The 11,506-nt window shown below is 36.4% G+C and overlaps 2 protein-coding genes across 7 annotated transcripts in view; one reads left to right on the top strand and one right to left on the bottom strand.

The window, feature by feature from the left end:
* Nucleotides 1-1,024, bottom strand: part of LOC111467911 (protein YIPF1 homolog) — a 6,284-nt gene extending 5,260 nt beyond the window's left edge. Inside the window, exons 1-2 of the mRNA XM_023113010.1 lie at nt 763-1,024; nt 550-589 (exon numbers count right to left, since the gene is read on the bottom strand). Of these exons, the coding sequence (XP_022968778.1) occupies nt 550-589; nt 763-822 (100 nt within the window). The 5' untranslated portion in view covers nt 823-1,024. The remainder of the gene's footprint in view (nt 1-549; nt 590-762) is intronic.
* Nucleotides 1,025-7,905: 6,881 nt separating this feature from the next.
* Nucleotides 7,906-11,506, top strand: part of LOC111467871 (cyclin-L1-1-like) — a 9,286-nt gene continuing 5,685 nt past the window's right edge. For 4 of the 6 annotated variants that reach the window (XR_002714623.1, XR_002714624.1, XR_002714622.1 and 1 more), the window contains exons 1-4: nt 7,906-8,190; nt 8,338-8,388; nt 10,647-10,803; nt 10,916-10,997. Coding sequence is in view for 3 of the 6 variants with exons in the window: in XM_023112952.1 (XP_022968720.1) it covers nt 10,652-10,803; nt 10,916-10,997 (234 nt within the window). In the remaining 3 variants the exon portion in view is untranslated. Of the gene's footprint in view, nt 8,231-8,337; nt 8,389-10,646; nt 10,804-10,915; nt 10,998-11,506 lie in introns of all 6 variants that reach the window. The other 2 variants (XM_023112953.1, XM_023112954.1) reach the window with 2 other exon arrangements.

Below are 11,506 nucleotides of genomic sequence, written 5' to 3'. Positions count from 1 at the left end.
AAAAAAAAAAAAAAAAAAAAAAAAAGACAGTCCGTGGATCAAAATGAAACTATAACACTTGATTGCAATCCTCATAATTTATGATTAATCTAAATTTCACTCCAGTATTTATATCGATATCATTCCTGCAATACTAGATGTTAGTCAAAATTTCATTCAACAGTGCTTCTAGCCCAGTGAAAATTAGTATTGAACCTCTTCCCCTGTCCATACTGAATTCGCTATTTATAGTTAGATCTAACATAGGCCAGTCTGCCATGCTTAAGTTCAACCACTTGGTCCTCAAATTTCATTCCAATTATACGTCAATTTTGGATCCTTAAGAGCATAAACCTCCTATAAGAAGCTTTGATTCTTTTTCCTACCTACATTTGTCCGGTAAGACAACGAACCGGAAATAGAAATAATAATTAAAAAAACTCAACACAAACGATTTTCTAGTGGCTTGTGATCTTAATCCCTTGCACACGCAAAATTTAACACTCAATCTCATAAACCTTTTATTTCTTCGCCCATACCTAACGTTATCAGAAAAAGGAAACTACTTACCAGTGAATTTAACGGCTATCTGTCCCTGATCTGGAACAGCCTGGAAATCAAAGCACACAGAAACCGGAGAAATCAACCGAGGTGGATCAGATTTGACTAGGAAAAAGAAAGAAAAACAAAAGTGCTGCAGATTCGATAGCTTCTCTCCAAAACAAACAAACAAACAAACAAACAAACAAAATTACAAGAAAGCTAAAGAGGCGAGAAGCTTACGGGCACAGATCCAGAAACATTTTGGTTATCTATAGTCGTGTAGTTACCACCGGACATCATCTTCTGCGTATTCTTGCTTCTTCTTCTCCGTTCTCATAGAAGTATCTCCATGTTTTGTAGATTTATTTGCTTGTTAGATTATTTTCTTGGTTTGAGGTTTGTGCGTTTCATTACGACCCGGACCTTCCTAGAGACGATTCTTCCGGAGAAAATGTTATTGTTAGTTAGTTTGGTGGGTGAATTTGGATGTCATGGGCGGGCCTTCTCTCTTCCTATTCCCGCCTCCTAATTTATTTTTTATTTCTTTAAAATATTAAAAAAAAAATAAAGTGAAATAAAAAAATAAAAAAAAAAAAAAAGTTAAAATTCATTGCAACGAGAAAACTGGTTTGAGAAACAATTACAAAACAAAATACAATGACTCTGCCATATAAAATAGAGACCACTAGTTATTTTCCGTTTTGGATATCAGAATCCACCTCCCTTCGGGACCCAGCGTCCTCGCTAGCACTCGTTCAATCCACCCCCTACGTGGAACAGCGAGAAGGCTGGCACATCGTCCGATGACTGGCTCTGATACCATTTGTAACGACCCACTTTGGGCTTTCCCTTTCGAGCTTTCCCTCAAGGCTTTAAAACGCGTCTGTTAGGGGAAGGTTTCCACACCCATATAAATGGTGATTTGTTCTCCTCCCCAACCAATGTGGGATATCACAGATGAGTCATGCACTACCCTAATCTCGGAATGGATAGAGAAGTGGAGAGACGGATGAGACTATTCATATTGTTTATAACCTGGGAAGCTACCCTGATTGTCCTTGAATGACGTGGAGGTCTACTATGTTCTTAGGGATCTCTAGGCAGTTTAAATCTTGTCTCTCATTTCCCGAATGTTTAAGACTCACTCTTCGAGATATTTCATTATATGAGTGCACACAGGTCTAGACCTCTGATAACTACTCACGATCCTTGGATGCCCAATTTATTGGAAACATACTGACCTATGTCAACTCACAACTGCTCTAGCTCTAGCGCCCTAGTCTTAAACTGATTCTCTTGTGCACGCTTTGCTAGGGATATTATTCTACTGATCACCTAGAATTTTATACAAGCTTATCAGAGAGATATCCTATTAACCATCGCACTTAAAAAATAAAATAAAACATTCTTGCAAACTCAATGAGGAGATAACATTCATCAATCATCTGGGGCATAGATCACAATGGTTCATCCTCCTTTCTAGCATAGTGGAAAGCATTGAAAACAATAGACAATACATTCTCATCCAAAAATGCTATTTCAAAGTCCAAAAAAACGTACTCTCTAACCACCAAAGGTAAGGAATGTTTGCATGCTAGCACGTCCTAGCGATCCCTGCAAGTATTACTTGAAAAAGTCTAAGCGCTACTTACATGGATAACATGCGCCTTCTCAAGCAAGCTTTTCAATGTGTTAGGAGTTCCAAAATTTCTAAAAAAAATCGTTGGTAGGCCCTAATTCAAGTAAAACTAAGGTAAACATCGAAATCGGGATTTTAGGCTTTCCCTTTCAGGCTTTAAAACATGTCTGCGGAGAAGGTTTCCACACCCTTAGGTGTTTTGTTCTCCTCCTCAACCAATGTGGGACATCACAATCCCCCCTTTAGGGCTTAGCGTCCTTACTGGCACACCTCTCGTGTCTACCCCCCTTCGGGAAAAAACCTCCTCGCTGGCACATGGTCTGATGTCTGGCTCTGGTACCATTTGTAACGGCTCAAGCTCAACGCTAGAAGATATTGCCCTCTTCGGGCTTTCCCTTTCAGGCTTCCCCTCAAAGCTTTAAAACGTGTCTGCTAGGGGAAGGTTTCCACCCCTTTATAAACAGTGTTTTGTTCTCCTCCTCAACCAATGTGGAACATCACATTATAGATATAGATATACTAATATATAATAGTGGAATAGTGTAGGGATAAATGCAGGTTGTTGTCTATACTCTCCCCCGTATCCCTCATTTAAACAGGGATTCTCATGGGGACCCAATCCCACCGACTAAATGGACATCTTTAATTTTATTTAGACAAATTTTCAATTTTTTCTATTATTTTTAAAATTTTAACTTTGCCCCTATGGTTAATTCTCAAATCCCTAATGTCCTTTTGTTGTGTCACCTTGTTCTTGGCCAAGGGAGGATCGACTTAAGGACAAGATGGTCGAGCTCGCATGTTGTTCAAGATTAACTAACAAACTTGGATTTTTATTTCCTTGAAAAGGGTGCTCAACCTACCGGAACTGTTCATGATAATTTAAAGAAGGCAGGGGATAACATTAAATTACAAATAAAATAATCAAAATTATTATTAAAACTAAACAAGGCTTCGGGGCATAAGTTCCAACAATCTCTCAGTTGCACTAAAGATGGTAAGACATGTGTCCTATGACATACTCTATATCAAATATGTTTTCCCACTTGCCCTAAAGAAAATAAGACATGTCTCGTAATTCCAGACAATAGAAGACCCTCAAACAGTTTATAGCTTGGAGAGTTCTTTTATATGATCAAAGAACTATCATTAAAAGTCATTTTATCACTACCACCATACATACTTTCTTAATGTTCGTCTTTGCATCACTATCATGACAAAAAGTGACGGACCAAATCACATCTGAAACACATTTCAAATATTTAAAAATTATTATAGTGATATAAGTCCTTTTCCGGTAAAATTAATCTTAATATAAATTTAATTTCATACCATCGAATCTTTTAACTTCATACACATGTAACAACTTAACCGATCTAATGTAACTAACTTAACCGATCTAATGTAACTAACTGTACATGTATATTAAATGTAAATTCTCATTAATGCATTAATTGTCTCCCCCAGGGAAGGTTATTAATCATATACTCTCAACATTTGACGTTTCGTAGGATACTATTCCTCCAACTTCATGTTAGAATGATACATTATCGTTCTTTAAAGTTTTAACAACAATTTTATCGACACGCCGGAGACAAAATTAACATTTACTCTGGATGTTTTTTTTACATATAAGGGTTTTGATTATTCATTTAGCATATCTCATATATGCAAAAATGAATTAGAGAATACTTATAGACTCTAGAATGGTAACAAGAGAGTTTATTTCTAGTTGCATTCTCCAGTTATAACACCCGAGCCCAATAGGTACAAAAATTTTCTTTTAACCATCTTTTGACTTCAAGCTTCCGGGATTTTATTAAGGGACTTAGAGATTGAATCTCCAACCCCCACGGAAGGAAAAAGTGTTAAGAATGCCTCGAGGAGCCTAAAATAAATAAATAAAACTAAAACATTAGAAAAAAAAAAGAGTCAAAGTCAACGGGGAAAATCCCACGATCCATATGAGGGGTTTGGCCCTTCCTCTTGGTTAGACGTGCAAGAATACGGAGAAAATTTATATAAACCGAAGGTTGGTGACTAGAGAGTGCGATTGGTCGTGAAACCTTCACCAAATCGTTCATTGAACTAAGGACAAGTACTCAAGGCATTTGGATTGATCGGTTTCGCCAAGAATCGTCCAAGAACAAAAGGTAAGTCTGCGGATCTTTGACCTCGGGTTGTCTTCGAAGTTCACGTGTTTTGGAGATGTTCAAGTGCTGATTCTTGAGTTTGTAGTTCCAAGAGTAGAACTTCATGAGTTCGGAGATGTAACTTGGTTAGGAATCGCGTCATAATTGGAGTTATTAGAGGCATCGAATTTGGTAAGAACGTTTATTTTTCTAGAAACCCAGTCGCGATTATTAAAATTTTTGTTGGGCTAAAAATTCCTTAAAAATCATGTTTAGATAGCTAGATTAGAGGGCTATATTTCTTGTGAAGAAAATATTTCGTTTTAGATTAAGGATCATGAGTTATGAAAATGAAAATAAATTGATTTGGTCATGCGTTGAAAGACGAAAGATGGAGCGCGTTTGGACGTCGTTGGGACACGTGTCGACTGAGTAGTGGAGCAACGTATCAAGTTGCAGGAGGGGACAGATCTAGGGTCTACCCGATCTGAATCGAATTAAAGAATCTACGCGCAAACCAAATTGATACCTGACTTGAACAACCATCAACCCGTGGTCTAACCTTAAGACCCGCGCATCGACCCAAGATACTGCCTATCCAAGTCGCGTTTGACACGTGTTGTAATCATAAAAATTTGAAGGTAAAGGTTATGTCTGCTAAGGCTTAAAGGCAGGCCTGATCGCACATCTCTGATGCATGTGCATGAGACCCCTATTTCACGCCCGCTCGATGCCCATTTGTTAGTTTTCTGTCTCGATTTCAACATTAATCTTATTGTAATGTGAATTAGGTATCTCCAAGGGGAATTTGAAATTTTTGGACTCCCGTATGGCTAGTAATAGAAGCTCGGGAAGACACGTGTCAAACTTGTAAACATGGACTTCTAGGAAGTAATACTTGTAGGAATCGCTCGAATTTGCATGCATGCTAGAAAAATCGACCTTAGGAATAAATTAGCATGACCTATACCTAGGAATATGGAACAAATACACAATTACTGTTGGGTTTTATGTCATAAATCTCATAGTTTGTAAACAAAGACATATTCTATTTTCAATAAAGTCATTATTGATGTTTATTCAGTAAAGATTGTTATTGAATAAAGTGAACTTTACGATCATTAATCTAAATCCAATAAACTAAGAACACTTTGGCTATAGTATGATTACTTGGACTATATGTAGAGACATAAAAGTAAATCAAGTTCAAGTATATAGTCAAAATGATCTATAGTATAAGGATAAGGATGAGTACCTTATTCTGGGGACACTATAGATGCGGCCCACTTTTGTATATGATATAAACAATGTGATCACTAAATTGTACATGTGGAGACATGTGAGTGGGGGCGTCCTATGCAATGAGTATTGCATAAGATTGAACCATGAAGAAAATCACTCTCTCTTTATAATGTCGTTTACTGTTGAGACTGATTTTCTTTTTATTCGATGACCCAGGTAACTCGATCTTAATCCTGAGCTAACCATGAACTCCTGTTCATTCTGAATTATCCTTAGATTTGCATGGGTGAGAGTGGCTCGAGTTCGCCGACTCAATAGGTCTCCCATTTCAGGGGTAAGACTGGGTGAATAGCTAGAGACGTGGGGTGCAAGATGGAATTCGCTCCTACCCACTTTTAGGGATAGAAGAGAGGTAGTTCCCTTAAGTACTGACTCCAGGTCTTGAACAAGGGCCCCCACCTTCTCATTGGCCTGAGAGGGATCCGGTTTACTGGTTGGACCACAAACCAATTGTTCATTAGAAGATTAGTGAGACATAAGAAACAAGAAGTAACTTCAGGGGTAAAACGGTAAATTGGCCCAGCTCTAGTTACGAACAACATGTGAAGGATCGACTTACTAATCATGGTTATATCAAATGGACAGAAATATATCTATAGTGAGGGGAGTGCAACTACTAGTCTATAGTGGAATGTCTTAGTAGTTAACGAATGTTGGTTAACAAGGTTAATGAGTTTAACGGGTTAATCTTAGATCATTGGAGCCCATGATCTATAGGTCCATTAGGTCCCTCTGCTAGCTCATATCAGACTAAACCATAGAACAGTGTGACGAGTGAGCTCGAAGTGTTCGAATTCAAATTAGGGAGAATGCGCTACATATATATGATATATTTAACCGCATTTTTTTTTATTTACGAATTAAACAAAAAGAGAGAATCTGAGATATTTAAATAAGATTTAAATATCGAAATTAATTGGGATTGACATTTGAATTAATATTAAATATTAATTAAATAGTTTAATTAATCATTTAATATTACTTTAATTTGTAATTAATAATTCAAATTGATTGTTGAATCAAAATAAAGAAAGTCAAAATGTTGACTTCATTTAATGGAAAAATCCATGTTAGTGGAATTTTGAGGTGTCAAAATTTGGTTTAGTCAAACTTGCATGCTTGCCAAATAAACCCCACAAATTTGAGTAGAATTTTGAGTGTCAAAATTTGGTTAACTCAAACATGCATGCTTGCCACATAATCCCAAACATTTGAGTGGAATTTTGAGTGTCAAAATTTGGTGATCTCAAATTTGCATGAACATGCAAACATGACTCTATAAATAGACTGATCATAATACATGAAACTTCTTCTTGTTGGTGAAAAACCTTGAGAAAAACCTCTCACAAACACTCTCTTCATATATACAAAATCCCTCACAAGTTTAGTCACTCTCCGGATTCCACAATCCTGTTCTAAGGCCGGAGGATAGTAGAGAAGACACTAGTGGTAGTTCGAAACCGGTTCGTGAGGAAAAAGGAATTTGAACTACAAAATGTTAGTATTCAAATTCATTAAGTTTTAATACTTATGAACATGCTAGTTATTTACTATAATTGATGTTCTAAAAGTGCCCAAGATCCAAGTTGCTTCCACATGTGTTATATTAACACCATCAATTACATGCTTCTATATGAAAAAACGGATGTGTTAGATCTCGTTTGTCGTATGGTGTCATTCTATACTACTAATACCAATATCATACTATTGTGGAGAGTCGTGTTCATCTAACATGGTATTAGAGCCATGCCCTAAACTTAGCCATGTCAATAGAAAATTCTCAAATGTCGAACAAAGAACTCCAAAAGAAAAAGAAGTCGAGCCTCTTGCCTCGAAGGCATAGTAAAAAATGACTAAGACTCCAAAACAAAAAAAAGTCGAGCCTCGATTAAGGGGAGACGCCCTTTGTTCGAGGAAAGGTGTTGGATGAAAGTCTCACATCGGTTAATTTAGGGAATGATGATGAGTTTATAATCAAAGAATACTCTTTCTCTATTCAACTTAATCTAATAAACTTTTATTAAATAGAAAATTTTATTCTCTAATATATTAAATAATTATTTTAAAAATTTATTATATATAAAATAAAAAAATTAATGATTTATAAATATTTTTAAATTAATAAACATGAAAGTATTCTGAATACCTTTTAAATTTTATTATACAAAAATTGATATATTGTATTTCTTGTTAAAAAAAAAAAAAAAGAAAATTAAAGAAAACATGTTAGTTTTGTAAATTTGCTAAAGATTAAGGGTATTTTAGGCAATACTCCGAATTGTCGGTCATTTACTCAAAAAACTGATTTCCTCTTCCCTTGAACGCGTCTATCCCACCTTTAATCCCGCATTCATCCTCTCCGACACCGGCGTGCCCCTCTCTCCGCCGTTGGTAGCAGTTTAGCGGCGCGGCTCTTCCGGCAAGATCCACGACACGGCAGCGCAATCTACTCCGGTGTGCAAAGTGGCGGCACGACCACCTTTTGCGCAACCTCTCTGACGCGTGCAAACTCCCCTTGGCAACCTCTCTCTCTCTCGCGAATCTGTCCTTCCGGCGACCTGCACTTAGAGCTAACGTAGCTTCCAACCTCGTCAGGTTTGTGCACAAACTAGCCAAGACTCACTCGGTTTTAGCGGTAAAATCTTTATTATTCACTTATTAGGGTTGACTAGGTTGGTCTACTTTAGAAATTTGTTTATTTAGTTGTTAATTCTTGGAAACCATGCTCTTGAATTGAATTAGGCTGCGGCAGAACTTTGGATCAGTAGAATCTTAGTTCGTGAAAGGATTAAGGTGAGTGGGTCATACACTGTATGATTTTGTTCTCTGCTTATTTGATGCCTTTTATTGTTTGCATGTTCTGAAATAGTTAGTTATGTTTTCTATTATTGATTTTTGAGATTAATGTGATGTATGCTGGATTTATTAGCTAAATGAATGTTGAGTGTTGTTTACTTTTGTCCAGAAAGCGTGCTGAAAATTTGTTTGGGAAATATGTATTTGAGTACGAGTTATTGATTATGTCAAAAACTTGATGTCTTAGCTGAGAAAGGGAAGAAGCATTTCACATTTTGAGGAGTTAAGTATGAGGGCCTAAGGTATAAATAGTAACGGCCAATACTCCACATTGTGAGTTGCTTAGTATCCAGGACGTAGTTTTATATGGTGAAAAGTACCAATGCAAGGAGACAGAGCGAAAATTATAGATAGAGATACCACTAAAGACCAGTTTTTCTTTCGTTTCAATCCGTTTGTCATCCTTAAAATGGATTGCAGATGTCATCTTTAACTTTCTCTGCTCCCTTCAACGAAAAACTCTTTAAAGAATTAATGTTTGAATGACTAGACCTTATGGATAAAGAAGAGTCGAAGACCTCCAATAGAAAATGTTTCTTAGCGAAGAAAGCCAAGCAAGCTTTTGATACTAACTGGTGATGAAAGTAAGGGCTGGAGTTCTTTTTATAGCCTAATACTCAACCACCTACCTGCCTAAGCTATTCTGGTATAAAGAACCCTCCCAACCACCCTGCCCATAGTCTTGAAGTCCCATCTAACACTTATAAAACTTTAGCGCGATTTCCCCACATTCATCTTCTACTCATATGAAGAGTCGAAAGACACAGCCTTGACTGTGATTGCCCTTCATTCATCTTGGACTCAACCGATTACATTCTTCATTGCCTAGGGAAGATGCTTCCATATAAGATAATGCAGAACTTGGAAGAACATATCTTTTGAAAGGAAATTTAAATAGCGACAGTTTTCACCTTGCCAAATGGGAAAATGTTCTCCTCCCTCATAAGTAAGGTGGCCTCAATACTTGCAGCATGAAGAGAAAGAGGTCCTGTTAGCCATATGGTATAACGTTATCAGAAGAAAAAAGATTCTCTTTGCAGGAAGATAACTGATGCCAACTGTGAGCCTCTCTGATGGAATTTGAAACTTGGAAGGAGATCCCTAGCCAGTGTCCAGGACCCTTGGAGAAATATTTTAAACCATCAAGACCTAATATATGATCACATGAGCTTTATGTGGGAAATGGACATCTTACATCTTTTTGGCTGATTGATTGCTGCTAGAAGTTCCCGTCTTCCTGTTTTCCCCTTCTCTGAATAAACATGCCTCAAATTTTTGTCTACAGAAGGCAGAGGATGGCTATTGGGATTTGTTTCTGTGAAGAAACCTTAAAGAGGTTGATATTTTGGAATGGGCTGTCCTCACACACTTACTTTCAAACACTCTTCTCTTTCATTCAGATAACTGTTGGTGCTTGAAGCTAAAATGACCAAGGTTTTTTCCTACCACATCTTTTACTCCTTGATATGGGCTCTATATGTGATTCAACACACTCATTATATGATTCTATATGGAAAGACCAATACCCAAAATAGATTAAATTCTTTCTTTGGGAATTGAGTCATTGGGCCAACAACACTTTTGGCAGCCTTAACACTGTATACCCTATAAGTTCATCTCCGCTCAATCGTGCTCACTATGTATGAAGTGAGTGAAAACACAAAGCCATCTCTTTCTCTCTTGTAGTTATGCAGCAAGGAATTAGGTGACTGAGATCCGTGGTTTTTTTCGCCACCTTTTGGTAATCAGTATTATGTAGGTTTTTTTTTCTTCCTGTTTTTAATTTTAGTTTCTGTTTACATACATTTTCGTCTATCTCTGAACAACGTTCATTGTGTCTGCTGCGCACTTATGGAATTTAAGTTTTTACATTTGAAAATGTTAATTGGATTGATTCTTGTATATGCATCTTTGGGACTTTTAATTTGGATAGATCTTAATATTAGCATGTTTCTTGAATTTCGCACCTCAATCTCTCATAGTTGTTCCATTTTTTTTCTTGTTTATTTTGGAAAGCTGGTTCTTGCTTATTATTATTATTGTTATTTTATATTTGAGAGGATTCTGGAGGACTCGAGATTAAAGGCTTAATTATGAAACTAAACTAGAAACAAATTGGTTTCCATCAGTTTTACCTGGTGATTTCTATTTGAGAGGTTGTCGTGATGTCAGCTAGTTTTTTCCTTCATCCACAGATTCGATGATTTACACGGCCATCGACACATTTTATCTAAGTGATGAGCAGTTGAAGGACTCACCTTCGAGAAAGGATGGGATTGATGAAGTCACTGAAACCACCCTGAGAATCTACGGTTGTGATCTCATCCAGGAAGCTGGCATATTGCTTAAATTGTAATGTCATGCATTAAACTATTTCATGGTTTTTCTTTATGGCATGGGAACAAGAGTGTATGCATATACTACTTGAGTAGTATTACATTTTTTAAAACATTGCTTCTTTCAGGCCTCAGGCAGTCATGGCTACTGGACAAGTTCTGTTCCATCGATTCTATTGCAAGAAATCATTTGCCCGCTTCCATGTCAAGGTTATTTTGTTTCAATTATTAGTTTTTATGTGTTTTTATATATATAAAAAAAATTGGACGAGTTAAATTCTACTTTCTTAATTGAATTCAACGCCCCAAAGAAAAAAACTTATTTAATGGAATGAAAAGAAAATACTATTTAAATTCTACTTGGACTAGTCTCTTGTAATTATTTGTTTTGCTCCATTTGTCTATTATGACCTGCTAGATGTCTTTTCTGTTTTCGTTTGACTCCTGCCTTCTTATATCTCTCTTCCCCTCTCTCTAAACCTTCCATTCTTTCAAGAATTGGTTGATCATCTAAAACAAATAATTTTTTTTTGTGCTTGTTTATGGTCTTCCATTTTTCAGAAGACTTCACATCTGCTTACACTTAAGTTGTTGTATTGAGCTCATTAAAGGGCTAAGGATTTCAGTTGTTCCATGGGATTATGGTTGTTTCATTACAAAAAAAAAAAAAAAAAAAAAAAAAAAAAAAAAAAAAAAAAAAAAAAAAAAAAAAAAAAAAA

This window comes from Cucurbita maxima, unplaced genomic scaffold (genome assembly GCF_002738345.1).
Source record: "Cucurbita maxima cultivar Rimu unplaced genomic scaffold, Cmax_1.0 Cma_Scf00035, whole genome shotgun sequence".
Taxonomy (NCBI): Eukaryota; Viridiplantae; Streptophyta; class Magnoliopsida; order Cucurbitales; family Cucurbitaceae; genus Cucurbita; species Cucurbita maxima.
Note: the sequence above shows the minus strand (reverse complement) of the source record. Positions and strands in the feature narration are given on the sequence as shown.